Here is a 20,368-nt window from a genome sequence, read left to right on the forward strand (position 1 = left end):
GTAGCAACTCATTGCTATCCCTCCTTCCTTATATGGGTAGGCCGTGTTTTTACCAACGTAATCTTTCTGAGCTTCCAACGCCTACGTGTTTTCAGGTTGGATTCTTGGGGGCAGTCGTATCCAATCCGATCTGCTGATTACGCGCCACCAAAACGTTCGCTCTGCAGTTCTTTGACATTGTACATCAAAACAGCAAATCTGTGGCCATGGGTAAGTCACCCGTGTGCAGATGTGTCACGCTCTCTCCGTTCCCATAGTGGGGACATTCATTCCAAGGCATGGCAAGCCAGTTTATTGACAGTGTGCTGCGTGTTAGAGTGCTATACAGAGCCTAGAGGTTCGTGGTTGTATGAAGTAACTAGAATAACCGGCGTCGCTGCGTGATTGCGCTGTTGCACACCAGTATACTGAAATACTTAAGTCACGTGCTACGTCCCTAGATATTGTAAAGTGTAGTGCTCTAAGTATATGATTATGAAAATTGGGGGCCAAATTCAGAAATCTTTTCGTTCGTAAGTACTCTTTCCCATTGGTCAGGCACTTTCACTAATAATGCGTCAATCATCATAAGAAATTCTAGAGTAATAAACTTTTGTGAACCATTTTTACTTAGAGATTAGGTTCTATCTAGGAAGCATGCTTCTCGTGAACTCTGCGTGGTAGCTGTCTCCGGTAATGTGACGGGCACTGCTTCTAGGTCACGTCGCAGGCTTTCCCCCATGATATACCTGTATCTCGTGCCCTGAATCCAGATATTCAGTCTCTAGAAAGAATATTACATGGAAAGCTAGAGGCGGCGGGTACGATCCCGACCGCGGCGGCCGCATTTCGAGGGGGGTGAAATAAAAGAACGTTCATGTGCTTAGATTCATGTGCATATTAAAGAATTCCAGGTGGTTAAAATTAATCCGTATAGTCCCTTATTACGGCGCGTTCCATAATAATATCGTGATTTTAGCGCGTAAAACCGCACAATTACATTACATTAATCATTGCTTTGTTTCATAATGCCGGCAGAAGAGCAATCTACGTCTGTGGAAGAACATTCAACTTTCGGTAAGTTTTATTTTTTGTTTTTTTGGTGAATTAAATTTAGTAACGCTCATTCCGAAATATATGAATTGTGCATTAAGAAGGGTGTTTCACCTAACTTGAACCAATGATTTAAAAACACAATTAACCGCAGCTGAATGAAACCAACGACATGGTTTGCCATCATGTGGCTTTCTTTAGAATATTCTTGATATTCTGCCTAATTAGTTAATTAACTAAGATCAGGTATGCAAAATTTTTAATATTCACTTTATAAGGCCAAGTGCGTTTCGCTGCGTTGTAGAGGGGTTCAGAAACGACCAGTCCAATTTTTTCGCGACAACGTATAGGCTCCGTGGTAATTTTTTTCGGCGTTTAAAGAAAGCCCACAAAATATAAGATAAAGCCACGTGACCGCGCTCGTGCGCTGAGCCTATGCTTATCAGGGACGACGGTGCTTCCTTTCCGTGTGCCACCGCCAAAGATGCTGACGAACTGTGAAGCCGATGCCTGGAGTCGTGGCCGCTCACTTCGCCACGGTCCGCGCGCACGGTTCTTTCGCACGAAGCGCGGTTGAAGAGCGCTGCAATGCGGTAGCGCATGAGCGCAGTCTCGGGGTTTTATTTCATATTTCGCGGACTTTCCCTAAACGCCCCCCCCCCCCCCCAAAAAAAAAAGAAAATATATATATATATATATCACGCAGCATGTACGTTACCACAACAAATTGGATCGGTCGTTTCTGAGTCACTTCTACAACGCAACGGAGCGCACTTGGCCCTAAAATGGATATAAAAATTGTGCATACCTGATCTTAGTTAATTAACTAATTAAGCGGAATATTTAAAAAAATGCTCTAAGGAGCGCCATATGACGGCAAACCATAAGCCCTTGGTCTCATTCAGCTGTGGCTATTTTTTTTTTTCTTGGTTCAAGTCACGTGAAACACCCTGTATACAATAATATTCTCGTAGAAATCTGGTATGCAGCATTTTTAAAATGCTTCTTGCGTATTCCTGTTTGACTAGCGGATACACAGACTACGTCACCAAAGGGAGTTTCATCTTTAGGTGAGTTCTTGTGAGCGTTCTTTTTTGTCTTCTTGCGCTGCAAATAATGAATCTGTTCCAGCCCGCACACTACTCCATTCTTGTTGAGTACTTCTTTTCTACCGCGTGTAGACGTTCGTCCTTGTCATTCGGATACAATTCGCAGGATTCTTGTTGTTTAGTTAAACCAATTTCAAATGTTCGTACACTGTGTTTGCGTGACGTCATGGAGTGGGATTCGTAAAATTCCCAGGCTGACGCAGCTTGACTGCCTGAAGAAGCGAGCGAGATTTAGGATGATATCATGAAGCTATTGTATAAGAGTTAACAGTCAGTGAAGCGAATTACAGCCATTCTGTTTGTAAAGCACGTTGCCTGCTCAATCAAGTTTTTACATAAAGCAAAATGTCTACGTTGGGCGTTCTCGAAAACATCAGGCACAACTCAACTTTTGATCACATCGAAAGAGGTACATGAAGTGAATCCATCCTGATGTCATTTCCGTCAAACGTGTACATGCAGTCGACGAGAGCCAGATCCCGTTTCTTAATTCTTTGTTTTTACTTCAACACAACAGAAAATCGGTAAGTACGAAACAAATTTTGCATATAGAAGCTTATGGTCCCACAGCAAAGTTGCCAGTCGTTCCAGTACACTTTGCTTGCTATTAAAAAATAACGAGTAAAATGTAAAGAAAAGAGAAAGGTGTATAATTGCAAGTGTTTTAACAGGTGAGGCAACAAGGCTTCACTCAACTCACGACGGAGACCGCTAAGCAAAAGCTTACAGTGAAACTAACGTCTAACTGCTGTAGCAGTCAAAGCTGATGATTCGACTGCTTAACTAGGAAAAGTGACTGCCATCTCCTTGTGCCAGCACGTTTATATTGCGTGATGGGACGCTATATGAGCTTCTAAGGACGTGAAAGAAAGCACATTTTCGCAATGAACAGCATAACATGCTGTTCCCCCTTTTTTCTTTTTAACGCGAAACATTTCTTTTTGCGAGGGGAATTCCAAAAAAAAAATAAAGAGCATCTTGTCTGGCAGGCAAATATTTTCTATTCTGCAAAACACGATGCAAAACGATGCAAAAAACGATGCAAATAAAAAAATTATCTGATGGGACATCAACGTGAACAGTTTTGCGAGTAGATAGAAATACAATAGAATTGCGCACATTATGTGTTTCTTTGTATAACTTTTAATTGAACCGTATCAAGAAATTTAGCTTCAATGAACGTGCACTTTAACAAGTGCGCTGGATCTTCGTATTTTGCGAGGTCGTCTTGAAAAGGACCGCTTTAAAGGAATCGATATTTGATGCTCCGGCCAATAGCCGTGGAACCCAACACTTTTGTTTCCGCAGACTTAAAGAGTTTCTGTGAGAGCATTTTTTACATTGAACTGACTTATAGAAAGTGTCGGTAGCAGATATCGCTGTTCAATCTTTTTAGGTGAATTCGTCAGGAGGCGGGCGTTACTTGCGTGAGAAATTATAATATTCAGGTAATTAACAAGGTACTAATCAACGTTTAACTTTTTTTCTAAGGCCACGTATTGCACTCCCTGAATTGAAACCGGATAGGTATTGAAGCTAAGTTCATGACGCAGAAGTCGTGAGATATAGCACCAGTTTCGAGATATTTGTCCCGAAAGTGTACCGCGGTATCCATTGGCGTTCGAGTTAACTTTGTCCCGTAGGGCACGAGTTACATATCTGGGAAAGAATAAAGTCGGGCATCAATCTACTTATTAACATAATTTAGGAACGGCTGTCTTTAAACTGATGATAGTATCATTCTGTTGAATTCTGATTTCAGATGAATTCCCAAAGCTTAGTGAATTCGCGAATGGCCGATTTAAGCTCATGACGACAGTGCAAGCTAGCCAGGGACCTGGTCCTGCCGGCATCCTAGTCAACGAGAGAGCGCGTGGCCGCTAAGGATTCTGTATCACGCTGAGAGCTATAACACGAACGAAACAAAACGAAGTGGACCACATGTGCGCGATTACTTGAAATTGCGATGTGTGTTCGTGGAGCGACGCTAAGTGCGCTCTCCACTAAAGCAAAGCGTCCGAGAATGAATCACACTCTAGTGCCACAAACGCACGACAATGGGGAGAACGAAAAGTGTCGCCTAGTATGCTTTGCAGAGTCCGCGGTTACTAGCTCATCAGCGCTTTGCCACGTCTTTGTCCGCAGTTTCACCCGGGTGAACATAGAATTTGGTGAGGTTCAACTCTTTGCGTCAGCGGAGTTGATGTTCCGAAATTGCGAAACGAAATTTCGAAACATCAACTCCGAAATTTCGCAGATAGTAAGCATATTCTGTAGTAGCAACAACTTGATTTGGGCTAGTTGGTTCATCTCGAGTATAACTTGAAGCAGCACTCGTCCTGTTGTGTTTTCGATTCCTATCCTCGTCGTCTTCGCACTGTTTGAAGTTCTACTTTAGTGCACTCCTTTTAAACCCTTAAATATTATGTGGTAAAATGCAAAAGCCCGTAACAAAGTAACGAATTGTAAGCCATCGGTCTTTCACCCTAGAACCTCCTTCTGTATGTACCGTTTAAGATGCGTATGCATATATTTGCTATATTAATAAAGCTTGATTGATTAATAGTTTGAGTGAATATTAGATGCGTCGCGACAGCCGGATGACTATACACAAGTTTCGAAGACTGGTCGTAAGTGGAATGCAGATATAGAGGTGAAAATTTGCAAATAGTGAGTAGGACCAATGTGTAACCTTGAAGAGTGGCTGCTAAAACACACCGAATATCGTGAATATTTGTTATTTGCTAAGTCGATGCGAGTCTGTAGCTGGTACACTTGCTGCTGCTGGCGCAGTGTACTTTAAAAGTTTTTAGCAGTGTTAATAAGCATTTCTGTAGGCTTGAGTGATCTCTGTGGAGAGTGCAGCTTCAGTTAAAGGTAATTAAAAAAATATAGCGGGAATTTAGTGGTTACATGTCAACAACAGAAGCTGTTATTAACGTACGCCTAGTAAGCACTTTCCTCTATCTGGCATCATCATCATCATCATCATCATCATCATCATCATCATCATCATCATCATCATTATTATTATTATTATTATTATTATTATTATTATTATTATTATTATTATTATTATTATTATTGCAGATTCAAGCTGGTTCGAGATTATATTTCAGTGTACCAGTGTAAGGCTCGCACCCCGTACAAGCTTGGCTGTGAATGCTAGCACGCACCACCACCATCGACTACCGCAGATAGAGGTCTCGCTACCAATGAACAACTGTACTTCGTTGCGCAATAATCCAACGCTCCAGGATTTGGAGGTGCGCAGGGTAGTTCTGGATACTGCGCTCAAGAGTGAGTTCTCACTGTTTGGCGTCAAGGAACACTCGATGCAGGGACACGAACATTCACGTGATCACGCTCCTTTTCGGTTGGCTCAAGCTTTAGCTTCAGTGTCAAATTATCGTGAAGCAAAGTATAAGCGACGAATACGACCACGAGGAATCAATAGGCCAACGGAGAGGCGCCTCGGCACCATGGAAGCCTCTTCCCCGTGACTTTGTCCCTTCCATACCAGGCGACAACAGGACTACTCACGTCCTTCTAAAATAAAATTTTGCTACCATGGCGTTGATATTTAGTGATCAAATCATTTGTCGGTTGGTCGTTGCTATGCCATGGAGGTTGTATTCATATAAGAGGTTTCCAATGTCCCAATATCCCAATAAAGATCCCTAAATCCCAATAAAGAAAGGTGTCAGGCAGGGAGATATGATCTCTCCAATACTATTCACAGCGTGTTTACAGGAGGTATTCAGAGCCCTGGATTGGGAACAATTGGGGATAAGAGCTAATGGAGAATACCTTAATAACTTGCGATTCGCCGATGATATTGCCTTGCTTAGTAACTCAGGGGACCAATTGCAATGCATGCTCACTGACCTGGAGAGGCAAAGCAGAAGGGTGGGTCTAAAAATTAATCTGCAGGAAAATAAAGTAATGATTAACAGTCTTGGAAGAGAACAGCAGTTTACGATAGGTAGCGAGGCACTGGAAGTGGTAAGGGAATACATCTACTTAGTGCAGGTAGTGACCGCGGATCCGGATCATGAGACTGAAATAATTAGAAGAATAAGAACGGGCTGGGGTGCGTTTGGCAGGTATTCTCAGATCATCAACAGCAGGTTGCCATTATCCCTCAAGAGAAAAGTGTATAACAGCTGTGTCTTACCAGTACTCACGTACGGGGCAGAAACCTGGAGGCTTACGAAAAGGGCTATACTTAAATTGAGGACGACGCAACGAGCTATGGAAAGAAGAATGATGGGTGTAACGTTAAGGGATAAGAAAAGAGTAGATTGGGTGAGGGAACAAACGCGAGTTAATGACATCTTAGTTGAAATCAAGAAAAAGAAATGGGCATGGGCAGGGCATGTAATGAGGAGGGAAGATAACCGATGGTCATTAAGGGTTACGGACTGGATTCCAAGGGAAGGGAAGCGTAGCAGGAGGCGGCAGAAAGTTAGGTGGGCGGATGAGATTAAGAAGTTTTGCAGGGACAACATGGCCATAATTATTACATGACCGGGGTAGTTAAAGAAGAATGGGAGAGGCCTTTGCCCTGCAGTGGGCGTAACCAGGCTGATAATGATGATGATGATGAATGATGCCATGGAGAGTCTCGTACTGTATGTCCTGCGTTCGAGAAAGTACACGCGTGCGACAGCTTCGTTTATGAGGCGCTGATACGACGCCGTAACATTATGTTTCTCTCATCCTACCGTCATGGTATCGCAGGCTCCTCGGCGGAAGCAATCTGACTTTGCTGACCATCATTTTCGTTGTCCTGGTCGTGGCCATCGCACTGTCTGCAAAGATAACTTTGCCAAAGGGAGCGTCAGTACGGGAGACCACCCGTGAGTCAGCATTCGTGGTGAACGTTCAACCACTCACTGACGGCGGCACTGCTGATTCAAACCATGACTCGCTCTGAAGTGAACCGTAGTCATGAACCTGAGTCACCATCAAAGTGACTTTATGAATTATCGCAGACACAAGAAAGAAAGCTATTCACTGCGGTGGCTCAATGGCTATGGCGTTGCTACTTGGCACAAGGTTGCGAGTTCGATTCCCGGCCGCGGCAGCCGCATTTCCATAGGGACGAAATTAAAAAAAAAGAAAACATCTGCGTGCAGAAAACAACGAGGGCGCGTTAAAATATACCCCAGGTGGTCAAACTTAATCTAGATCTCCCTACTAGGGCGTCTTTCATAGCCATTTTGTTGCTTTGGGACCTTGTACTAAATGAATGAATGAATGAATGAATGAATGAATGAATGAATGAATGAATGAATGAATGAATGAATGGATGGATGGATGGAATTGAACAGAACAATATATAAAGGCTGTCTGATCCGAAAGAGATTTGAATGAGCTCTGCAGCATTCCTCTATACGCACGCTGTTGGTTATCAGTCCGTGATAATTCATAATTCTCACGGCGCTGTAATGTGCGTTTTTTAAAGTGGTTGTGATCATGCAGTTTTTAGCAAAGTTTCACTGGAACTACGTATTTTCCACGGTCACTAAAGAAAGCTAGGCGCATGTTGCTCGAGTATTTATTTGAGGAATTTCGTGGTGTTCCTGTAAGTGTTGATTTTCTTTCTTTCTGTGTACATAATATGTTTGCAACTTTTTTAATATTTCAATTTATTTAGCATTTCTTGTTTATTATTATTTCTTAAATTTCTGTTTTCTAATGAGTAGTGCTCCTTGGTGCTCCCATTAGCTGCCGGGCGCTGCCCCACAAGCCACTGTGGCTTTGGCATGCCCGCTCTTGTACTGTGCGCATAATAATAATAATAATAATAATAATAATAATAATAATAATAATAATAATAATAATAATAATAATAATAATAATAATAATAATAATAATAATAATAATAATAACGTTTATTCCTAATATAGCCACTATGCTGTCATCGAATTGTAAATTGCTTTTTCATCCAGTCGGCTCTGTTTGTTTCTTCCTTTCTATGTTGCGCTGTACCAGATTTAGAATGCAATACCAACTCGCCCAACCCTAGTGAAGTTGCTATTTGTGGCTTTGCTTAAACGTGTAAGCGAAGCGCATTCAGTGGCTGATTACAGCAAAAGAAAGTAAAGGAAGAAGCGTTGTTGCTGACGACTGGTCAAATATACTCTTAAACAAATGTACACCCTTTGAGGTGTATATTTGCCACACAACAATAATCGTCATCTGTCGTACTTCCGTTTCCTTTCTTGAAAGTTGGACTGCTAAGCACGAGGTCGCGGGATCGAATCCCGGCAACGGCGGCCGCATCTCGATGGGGACGAAATGCGAAAATATCCGTGTACTTAGATTTAGGTGCACGTTAAAGAACGGCAGGTGGTCCAAATTTCCGGAGTTCCCCAATACGCCGTGCCTCATGATCAGAAAGTGGTTTTGGCACGTAAAACCCCATTACATTTTTTTCTTGAAAGCGCTGCACTAGCTACTTTCCTGCAGAGAATGCTCTGTCATGCTGATAACGCGCACGCCGTTCGTGACTTGGAAGTACCGGGTTCACAGCGTTAAAGGAAGGACATATGACGATTATTCTTGTGGGACAAGGTACGACCCAAAAGGTGTAATTCTGCTTAAGAGTGTAGTGCGTGCCGTGCATGTGCTGCGCTCTCCGCCTAAACACGCGCTTTTCTTTTCTTGCCTTCAGGCCTCAAAAGAAAACACCGCGCACTGAACACGTAAAAAAGCATGTCAAGAACAGGTCTGTATTTATTATCATTTCCATGTGCTTGGACACTTGGCCTGTACTATACTATGTAGGTACAGGCCAAGTACTATGTAGGTAATGCAGACACTCTACATAATATTTACACCATTTGAGGCGTATCTTGTTCCCAAACAGTAATCATCATCTGTTTGGCTTGCGCTTCACTTTTTATTTATTTATTTATTTATTTATTTTTTAATACTGCTAGTCTCTTTCCGAGACCATAGCAGGTGGGCATGCAGATTGTACATGCGGGTATAGTAAGTAATACATCAGCACCACACGGCGAAACAGAAACAGGATGCCAATGCAGTGACAGTCATCACAAAGGTATAAGAGCGAAGGTTATATACGTAATTAGTAATGAATGCCGAGCTTAAATTCTGTGAACACACTTGTAACGCTTATGACGTATACACACTTATAATAGGAATAATATACAAAAGACATTTTTAGCCTCAGATAACACAAAGTACCCAACAGCAAAAGATAACAGAAATTATACATGAAATGGAGTGGTACACAGGGATATAACAGCAAACCTGAAAACACTCTGTTGTGAGCACTCGGCCACTAACATGCTTCCAATGATGGCGAAATGCCTCTAGGGCTGAGAATGTTACGACATTAACATATTTTTTTTGAGGCAAAGTCCGATAATGAATTCGCGTTAGTAACTGTTGTAATCGTACCGCTGGCACGAGTTGTTGGGGTCTCGGTGCTGACGCCCGTTATTGCCAATGGGTCGCAAGCCCCAAGGGTAGCGTTGGCCTGGCGGCCTGTGGCACTGGAAGCATCCGAAGGTCCCGGCAAAGCAAGAGAAGACTGGTAACAGAACAACTTGTTTATTCTAACATAGCAAAAGAGCGGCCGGTCAGGTCGACCGAATTGGAGAGACGGGAGAGCACGTAACTCAACAGTACAAATCGGAGCCTCTCTCCTGGCGTCCGGGGGCAGCTGCTCTTATACCCTCGGCGTCGCGGTCCAAAAGAGAAGGTCATGGGATGAAGGTCACGGGATGAAGGTCACGGGACGGCGGAGCATGACCCCACGACGGCGCGAACTGTCGGGCCGAGAAACCTGCTGAACCGAGTGTAGTGACGCATCGCCAACCGCCCACACGACGGCGCGAACGGTTGAGCCGAGAGACCTCCAGGCTCCTCATTCGGGGAACTCCGCTCCCCGGCTGCCGCGCTTTGACAAGCGAGGGCACACACACACACACGCACACACGAAGACACGTGGCACTGAAACACGCCTGGACACGCTTGGCGGGTAGGCGTTGCGGCGGCGTCGAACAGGCCAAAATGTCCGCCGTTTTGAACAAAGCCCCGGCGTCCGTTGCATCCGCGCCGGCATTACCGCGCGTTGTAGGCGAAACGTAACAGACCGCCCCGCCGGGGGAAGGAGATCCCGATGGTCAGGGGACTGCATCCGCTGTCCGGAGGGATGTCGCTCGATGATGCTCATAACCGAAGTTGGGCGTCCTTGGGCGTTTCTTGAGCGCAGCGCACAGAGAAGGCCTCGTTCTCACGTTCAGGTGCACACAGGACACTGCAAAGTGACTTCGGGAGAGTTGACATTTTTGTTCTCGTTTCCGGCAAGCGTTAGAACCACGCCAAAAGTCAACCGCTCAGTCAGCAAGCACGGCACAACCCTCACTAAGCCCTGCCAGGCTCTTTCCCCTTTTTTACTGCTGCCTAGTTCCTTACAGTAGTTTAGCAGCACTCAGAACGCGTCCACAAATCGGAAAATTGCACTAGAAAGCACATCATCACTTTGAAACACTACACAAAAGCAATAAGTTAAAAAAAATCCTGCCTCAGGAAGAAAAACATCAGTAACAAGCAATTTTGAGGCTGATTCCCACGTTAGGGGCTTCGACTTAAGCCATCGGCGTTACCGTTGAGACTCCCCTTTTTGTAACGCACCTCAAAGGAATATTGTTGCAAAGCGAGGCTCCAGCGCAGGAGGCGGCCATTTTTGGGAGAGATGGTCTGCAGCCATTGGAGAGGGCAGTGATCCGTCTCAATGATAAACCTCGAGCCAGCTAGGTAACATGACAATTTCTGAACGGCCCACACGATACACGCACACTCTTTCTCGGTGGCGCTATACGCCTGCTCACGACTCGTCAGCTTACGACTAGCATACAGGACGGGGTGTTCTACTTCTCCATTTTCCCGTTGGCACAGTACAACGCCCATGCCTCGCTCACTAGCATCACACTGAACAACGAACCCTTTTGTGTAGTCGGGCGATCGTAGCACAGGCTGGCTTGTTAGGGCGCTCTTTAGGGCGCTAAAAGCTCTTTCCTTCGTCTCATCCCAGACGACTGTTTGCGGCTCTGTCTTTCTTAGAGCATCCGTCAAGGGAGCCGCGATATCCGAGTACCTGGGGATGTACCTCTGATAGTAGCCGGCGACACCTAAGAACGACCGAATATCGGTCTTCGTGCGCGGTTGCGGGAAGTCTCGCACAGCGGCCACCTTTATTTCAGAGGGGCGGCGACGACCCCGACCAATCACGTGTCCGAGGTAGACAACCTCGGCCTGTGCTAACTGGCACTTGGGAGCCTTGACTGTCAAGCCCGCATCGCGCAGGCGGGTTAGCACTGCCCGAAAGTGCGCCATATGTTCCGGCCAGGATGCGGAGAATATCGCTACGTCGTCTAGATACGGTAAAGCGAATTCTTGCTGCCCCCGCAACACTTTATCCATGAGGCTTGAAAAGCAGTATGGCGCGTTCTTCAAACCAAAACTCAAAACTTTAGGACGGAAAGTCCCCATTGGTGAAACGAACGCCGCATACCTACTAGCCTCTTCTGTAAGTGGAACCTGCCAATAACCCCTGACAAGATCTAGGGTGGAAATAAACTGAGCGCTACTCACTCTCTCAAGGCGCTCCTCGATGTTAGGGATCGGATAAATTTGATCCTTAGTGATGGAATTAAGCCTGCGGTAGTCGACGCAAGGACGAGGTTCCTTGCCCGGTACCTCAACTAAAATCAAAGGGGAGGTATAATCACTCTCACCCGCTTCAATAACACCGAGCTGTAGCATTTTCGTTACCTCAGCCTCCATAATATCGCTCTGGCGGGGTGACACCCGGTACGCCTTGGATCGTACTGGCTCTGGGGAAGTAAGTTCTATGTCATGAGTAAGGACAGAAGTCCTACCAGGCCTCTCAGAGAACAGACCTTGAAACTCTTGTAAGAGCTGGTGTAGTTCGGTTTTCTGCTCAGGCGACAGCGATGCTTTACTTATTAAGTCACTAATGACTTGATCGGTGTCTTTCCTGTTCGTCACTGAGCCTAGTCCCGGAAGCTCGACCGGAAGCTCTTCTAACTTTCCCGCATCGGGAATTTCCTCTCCAGTATCTGGTGGCATTAACGCTACAGGCTCAATTTTATCCCGTTCGGGCGTGCTCTGAATACCAGCTTGCTGCGCCTCTGACCCTTTTTCATCGTTCAACAACGTCGGCCCCGCAACTACCGCCTTTGCAGCGAGCTCCCGAACCTTCGATCTGGTTAAGGCCTGAACGCTAGCCTCACCAAACAAAAGCCCCTTCTCGCGCAGGAGGTGATCGGACCTGTTCGAAAATAGGTACGGGTACTGGGGGGGCAGCATAGATGACACTGCGGCCTCCGTCTCAAGTGCTCCGAAAGGTCCTTCAATAAGCACTTTTGCTACCGGCAGACACACGCTATGAGCTTCCACTGCTTGCTTGATCCATGTGCACTCGCCCGTGAACATATCGGGTTCTACGTAAGAGGGGTGAACTACATCCATTGTAGCTGCGGTATCGCGAAGCACTCGGCACTCTTTCCCGTTCACGAGGAGGTCTCGCATGTAAGGCTCGAGAAGCTTCATGTTCTCGTCAGTGCTGCCTAATGAAAAAAACACGACTTTTGGTTTTGTTTCTGGGCAGTGCGCCGAAAAGTGACCCGGCTTCTGGCACGTATAACACAGGCGCGCTTGCCTCGCCTCGAACCGCTTTCTGCGTTCGGCTTCGGTTGCCGCCGTCTCCTTACGTTCGGTCGGACTGCTTTCACTCGCATCCGAACTACGTGTGTCCCCCTTTGCTCTCATGGGCGTGAACTTTGGCCTCTCAAACTTGGAGCCAAATTCACCCTTTTGACCGTCCTTAGCTCCACGAGCCCGACGCGTCACAAACTCCTCGGCTAACTCAGCGGCTCTAGCCACCGTACTAACGTCTGGCCTATCCAAGACCCAGTACCGCACGTTCTCAGGTAACCGACTATAAAACTGTTCTAGCCCGAAACACTGCAGAACTTTCTCGTGGTCACCAAACGCTTTCTCTTCTTTGAGCCACTCCTGCATGTTTGACATAAGCCTGTACGCAAACTCTGTATATGACTCACTTCTGCCTTTCTCGTTTTCCCGAAACTTCCGACGGAACGCCTCCGCTGACAGCCGGTACTTTTTTAGCAGACTCGATTTCACTTTGTCGAAATCCTCTGCCTCCTCTCTCTCCAAGCGAGCGACTACGTCGGCCGCCTCGCCGGGTAGCAAAGTGAGCAAGCGCTGTGGCCACGTTTCCCGAGAGAACCCCTGCTTCTCGCACGTTCGCTCAAAGTTAACCAGGAACAAACCAATGTCCTCTCCAAGCTTAAACGGCCGCATCAGGTCAGTCATTTTGAACAATACTCGTTCTCCTGCACCGTGTGCCTGACTTCCATTACGAGCGCGTTCCATCTCTAACTCGAGACGCTTCATTTCCAAAGCGTGTTGACGGTCGCGCTCTTCTTTTTCTTTTTCTTTTTGTTCTTTAAGTTCACGCTCCTGTTTCTCTTTTTGCTCTTTAAGTTCGCGCTCATCTTTCTCTTTCTGTTCTTTAAGTTCACGCTCCCTCTCCTCAATGGTCTCAAGGCATTCCGACAGCTCGTCATCCTCAGCTTCTAACTCAAGAATAGCCCTTAGCAGTTCTGGTTTTCTGAGTTTGTCTGAGACATCCAGACCCAACTCTCTTGCAAGCTCCAGCAATATCGGTTTGCGCAACGACTTCAAATCCATGGCTGCTCTGAATGCTGCTTTCTCTACTGCCTACTATTGTCTTGCCGCAAACTAACCCGGTAGCAACGACAACCACAATTACCAGCTCTGTTTCTAACACTAACAAAAGCCTGGCAAAACTCAGAAGAAGAAAGTCCCGCACTCACCAAACCTTGCAGCCAAGACTTCAGCGCAGTCGTTCCGCTGCAGGCAACCAGTCATCACACAGGGCTCGTTGCGCTGCTCCCGGATGGTCGTTGTGCTGCTCAGCATACAGTCAACCGCATCTCTTCGCTGCTGGCCTCCGTTGTCGCGATCTCACCGCTGGCAACCAGATGTTGTAATCGTACCGCTGGCACGAGTTGTTGGGGTCTCGGTGCTGACGCCCGTTATTGCCAATGGGTCGCAAGCCCCAAGGGTAGCGTTGGCCTGGCGGCCTGTGGCACTGGAAGCATCCGAAGGTCCCGGCAAAGCAAGAGAAGACTGGTAACAGAACAACTTGTTTATTCTAACATAGCAAAAGAGCGGCCGGTCAGGTCGACCGAATTGGAGAGACGGGAGAGCACGTAACTCAACAGTACAAATCGGAGCCTCTCTCCTGGCGTCCGGGGGCAGCTGCTCTTATACCCTCGGCGTCGCGGTCCAAAAGAGAAGGTCATGGGATGAAGGTCACGGGATGAAGGTCACGGGACGGCGGAGCATGACCCCACGACGGCGCGAACTGTCGGGCCGAGAAACCTGCTGAACCGAGTGTAGTGACGCATCGCCAACCGCCCACACGACGGCGCGAACGGTTGAGCCGAGAGACCTCCAGGCTCCTCATTCGGGGAACTCCGCTCCCCGGCTGCCGCGCTTTGACAAGCGAGGGCACACACACACACACGCACACACGAAGACACGTGGCACTGAAACACGCCTGGACACGCTTGGCGGGTAGGCGTTGCGGCGGCGTCGAACAGGCCAAAATGTCCGCCGTTTTGAACAAAGCCCCGGCGTCCGTTGCATCCGCGCCGGCATTACCGCGCGTTGTAGGCGAAACGTAACAGACCGCCCCGCCGGGGGAAGGAGATCCCGATGGTCAGGGGACTGCATCCGCTGTCCGGAGGGATGTCGCTCGATGATGCTCATAACCGAAGTTGGGCGTCCTTGGGCGTTTCTTGAGCGCAGCGCACAGAGAAGGCCTCGTTCTCACGTTCAGGTGCACACAGGACACTGCAAAGTGACTTCGGGAGAGTTGACATTTTTGTTCTCGTTTCCGGCAAGCGTTAGAACCACGCCAAAAGTCAACCGCTCAGTCAGCAAGCACGGCACAACCCTCACTAAGCCCTGCCAGGCTCTTTCCCCTTTTTTACTGCTGCCTAGTTCCTTACAGTAGTTTAGCAGCACTCAGAACGCGTCCACAAATCGGAAAATTGCACTAGAAAGCACATCATCACTTTGAAACACTACACAAAAGCAATAAGTTAAAAAAAATCCTGCCTCAGGAAGAAAAACATCAGTAACAAGCAATTTTGAGGCTGATTCCCACGTTAGGGGCTTCGACTTAAGCCATCGGCGTTACCGTTGAGACTCCCCTTTTTGTAACGCACCTCAAAGGAATATTGTTGCAAAGCGAGGCTCCAGCGCAGGAGGCGGCCATTTTTGGGAGAGATGGTCTGCAGCCATTGGAGAGGGCAGTGATCCGTCTCAATGATAAACCTCGAGCCAGCTAGGTAACATGACAATTTCTGAACGGCCCACACGATACACGCACACTCTTTCTCGGTGGCGCTATACGCCTGCTCACGACTCGTCAGCTTACGACTAGCATACAGGACGGGGTGTTCTACTTCTCCATTTTCCCGTTGGCACAGTACAACGCCCATGCCTCGCTCACTAGCATCACACTGAACAACGAACCCTTTTGTGTAGTCGGGCGATCGTAGCACAGGCTGGCTTGTTAGGGCGCTCTTTAGGGCGCTAAAAGCTCTTTCCTTCGTCTCATCCCAGACGACTGTTTGCGGCTCTGTCTTTCTTAGAGCATCCGTCAAGGGAGCCGCGATATCCGAGTACCTGGGGATGTACCTCTGATAGTAGCCGGCGACACCTAAGAACGACCGAATATCGGTCTTCGTGCGCGGTTGCGGGAAGTCTCGCACAGCGGCCACCTTTATTTCAGAGGGGCGGCGACGACCCCGACCAATCACGTGTCCGAGGTAGACAACCTCGGCCTGTGCTAACTGGCACTTGGGAGCCTTGACTGTCAAGCCCGCATCGCGCAGGCGGGTTAGCACTGCCCGAAAGTGCGCCATATGTTCCGGCCAGGATGCGGAGAATATCGCTACGTCGTCTAGATACGGTAAAGCGAATTCTTGCTGCCCCCGCAACACTTTATCCATGAGGCTTGAAAAGCAGTATGGCGCGTTCTTCAAACCAAAACTCAAAACTTTAGGACGGAAAGTCCCCATTGGTGAAACGAACGCCGCATACCTACTAGCCTCTTCTGTAAGTGGAACCTGCCAATAACCCCTGACAAGATCTAGGGTGGAAATAAACTGAGCGCTACTCACTCTCTCAAGGCGCTCCTCGATGTTAGGGATCGGATAAATTTGATCCTTAGTGATGGAATTAAGCCTGCGGTAGTCGACGCAAGGACGAGGTTCCTTGCCCGGTACCTCAACTAAAATCAAAGGGGAGGTATAATCACTCTCACCCGCTTCAATAACACCGAGCTGTAGCATTTTCGTTACCTCAGCCTCCATAATATCGCTCTGGCGGGGTGACACCCGGTACGCCTTGGATCGTACTGGCTCTGGGGAGGTAAGTTCTATGTCATGAGTAAGGACAGAAGTCCTACCAGGCCTCTCAGAGAACAGACCTTGAAACTCTTGTAAGAGCTGGTGTAGTTCGGTTTTCTGCTCAGGCGACAGCGATGCTTTACTTATTAAGTCACTAATGACTTGATCGGTGCCTTTCCTGTTCGTCACTGAGCCTAGTCCCGGAAGCTCGACCGGAAGCTCTTCTAACTTTCCCGCATCGGGAATTTCCTCTCCAGTATCTGGCGGCATTAACGCTACAGGCTCAATTTTATCCCGTTCGGGCGTGCTCTGAATACCAGCTTGCTGCGCCTCTGACCCTTTTTCATCGTTCAACAACGTCGGCCCCGCAACTACCGCCTTTGCAGCGAGCTCCCGAACCTTCGATCTGGTTAAGGCCTGAACGCTAGCCTCACCAAACAAAAGCCCCTTCTCGCGCAGGAGGTGATCGGACCTGTTCGAAAATAGGTACGGGTACTGGGGGGGCAGCATAGATGACACTGCGGCCTCCGTCTCAAGTGCTCCGAAAGGTCCTTCAATAAGCACTTTTGCTACCGGCAGACACACGCTATGAGCTTCCACTGCTTGCTTGATCCATGCGCACTCGCCCGTGAACATATCGGGTTCTACGTAAGAGGGGTGAACTACATCCATTGTAGCTGCGGTATCGCGAAGCACTCGGCACTCTTTCCCGTTCACGAGGAGGTCTCGCATGTAAGGCTCGAGAAGCTTCATGTTCTCGTCAGTGCTGCCTAATGAAAAAAACACGACTTTTGGTTTTGTTTCTGGGCACTGCGCCGAAAAGTGACCCGGCTTCTGGCACGTATAACACAGGCGCGCTTGCCTCGCCTCGAACCGCTTTCTGCGTTCGGCTTCGGTTGCCGCCGTCTCCTTACGTTCGGTCGGACTGCTTTCACTCGCATCCGAACTACGTGTGTCCCCCTTTGCTCTCATGGGCGTGAACTTTGGCCTCTCAAACTTGGAGCCAAATTCACCCTTTTGACCGTCCTTAGCTCCACGAGCCCGACGCGTCACAAACTCCTCGGCTAACTCAGCGGCTCTAGCCACCGTACTAACGTCTGGCCTATCCAAGACCCAGTACCGCACGTTCTCAGGTAACCGACTATAAAACTGTTCTAGCCCGAAACACTGCAGAACTTTCTCGTGGTCACCAAACGCTTTCTCTTCTTTGAGCCACTCCTGCATGTTTGACATAAGCCTGTACGCAAACTCTGTATATGACTCACTTCTGCCTTTCTCGTTTTCCCGAAACTTCCGACGGAACGCCTCCGCTGACAGCCGGTACTTTTTTAGCAGACTCGATTTCACTTTGTCGAAATCCTCTGCCTCCTCTCTCTCCAAGCGAGCGACTACGTCGGCCGCCTCGCCGGGTAGCAAAGTGAGCAAGCGCTGTGGCCACGTTTCCCGAGAGAACCCCTGCTTCTCGCACGTTCGCTCAAAGTTAACCAGGAACAAACCAATGTCCTCTCCAAGCTTAAACGGCCGCATCAGGTCAGTCATTTTGAACAATACTCGTTCTCCTGCACCGTGTGCCTGACTTCCATTACGAGCGCGTTCCATCTCTAACTCGAGACGCTTCATTTCCAAAGCGTGTTGACGGTCGCGCTCTTCTTTTTCTTTTTCTTTTTGTTCTTTAAGTTCACGCTCCTGTTTCTCTTTTTGCTCTTTAAGTTCGCGCTCATCTTTCTCTTTCTGTTCTTTAAGTTCACGCTCCCTCTCCTCAATGGTCTCAAGGCATTCCGACAGCTCGTCATCCTCAGCTTCTAACTCAAGAATAGCCCTTAGCAGTTCTGGTTTTCTGAGTTTGTCTGAGACATCCAGACCCAACTCTCTTGCAAGCTCCAGCAATATCGGTTTGCGCAACGACTTCAAATCCATGGCTGCTCTGAATGCTGCTTTCTCTACTGCCTACTATTGTCTTGCCGCAAACTAACCCGGTAGCAACGACAACCACAATTACCAGCTCTGTTTCTAACACTAACAAAAGCCTGGCAAAACTCAGAAGAAGAAAGTCCCGCACTCACCAAACCTTGCAGCCAAGACTTCAGCGCAGTCGTTCCGCTGCAGGCAACCAGTCATCACACAGGGCTCGTTGCGCTGCTCCCGGATGGTCGTTGTGCTGCTCAGCATACAGTCAACCGCATCTCTTCGCTGCTGGCCTCCGTTGTCGCGATCTCACCGCTGGCAACCAGATGTTGTAATCGTACCGCTGGCACGAGTTGTTGGGGTCTCGGTGCTGACGCCCGTTATTGCCAATGGGTCGCAAGCCCCAAGGGTAGCGTTGGCCTGGCGGCCTGTGGCACTGGAAGCATCCGAAGGTCCCGGCAAAGCAAGAGAAGACTGGTAACAGAACAACTTGTTTATTCTAACATAGCAAAAGAGCGGCCGGTCAGGTCGACCGAATTGGAGAGACGGGAGAGCACGTAACTCAACAGTACAAATCGGAGCCTCTCTCCTGGCGTCCGGGGGCAGCTGCTCTTATACCCTCGGCGTCGCGGTCCAAAAGAGAAGGTCACGGGATGAAGGTCACGGGATGAAGGTCACGGGACGGCGGAGCATGACCCCACGACGGCGCGAACTGTCGGGCCGAGAAACCTGCTGAACCGAGTGTAGTGACGCATCGCCAACCGCCCACACGACGGCGCGAACGGTTGAGCCGAGAGACCTCCAGGCTCCTCATTCGGGGAACTCCGCTCCCCGGCTGCCGCGCTTTGACAAGCGAGGGCACACACACACACACGCACACACGAAGACACGTGGCACTGAAACACGCCTGGACACGCTTGGCGGGTAGGCGTTGCGGCGGCGTCGAACAGGCCAAAATGTCCGCCGTTTTGAACAAAGCCCCGGCGTCCGTTGCATCCGCGCCGGCATTACCGCGCGTTGTAGGCGAAACGTAACATAACCGAGGGATCTAAACAATTCCATTCCCTGACAGCAAGTGGAAAAAAAGAGTGCTTGAAAGTGTCATTGTGGTAAGAGTACTCTTTCAGTGTGGGTGAATGTTTGTGCTCGGTAACGCGGGATTATGATGGACAGATGTACAAGGATGTGTCATTTTTATAATACTTGTGAAGTAGCTGAAAAAGTACTTTCAGGCGCCCTTGTTTTGCTCTAATCGCCAATGTTTGGAGGCCACAGCTTCTTAACATATTTGTGGGAGAATCAGTGCGCTTATATTTGTTGCAGTTGAATCTTGCAACCTTCCTTTGTACATTTTCTAGTTTTTTAATGTTAGTGACTGTATAAGGAAGCCATACTGTGTAAGCGTATTCTAATACCGGGCTAACATATGTATAGGCTAAAAGCTTGGCTGATTGAGGGGCCAGCCGGAGGCATCTGCGAAGATAAAACAGCTTGCGCAGAGCAACTGAAGTAATATTAGAAATGTACGCATCCAATCTGAGGTTTGAAACAATCGTGACACCTAAATATTTTTGTTCATTCACTTTTCGAAGCCTAGTGCTTTTAATGCTGTAATCATATTTGATAGCTTCTTTCTTCCGCGTTATCGTCATACATGCTGTTTTGTTGGGGTTAATCGACATTTAATTGCCACGTGTCGCACCAGTTCTAGAGATGGTTTAAGGAATCAGTGAGTGCAAGGTGATCTGAATGACTGTTCATTTCGTTATAAATAACGCAGTCGTCGGC

The 20,368-nt window shown here is 48.0% G+C and overlaps 1 protein-coding gene across 1 annotated transcript in view; it reads left to right on the forward strand.

Annotated features, from left to right (window-relative positions):
• Positions 1-206: 206 nt before the first annotated feature.
• The window catches only part of LOC129380150 (uncharacterized), a 35,363-nt gene continuing 15,201 nt past the window's right edge, over positions 207-20,368 (forward strand). The window contains exon 1 of the mRNA XM_072288395.1: positions 207-210. Coding sequence (XP_072144496.1) covers positions 207-210 — 4 coding nt within the window. The remainder of the gene's footprint in view (positions 211-20,368) is intronic.

Source organism: Dermacentor andersoni, chromosome 5 (genome assembly GCF_023375885.2).
Source record: "Dermacentor andersoni chromosome 5, qqDerAnde1_hic_scaffold, whole genome shotgun sequence".
In the NCBI taxonomy this organism is placed as follows: Eukaryota; Metazoa; Arthropoda; class Arachnida; order Ixodida; family Ixodidae; genus Dermacentor; species Dermacentor andersoni.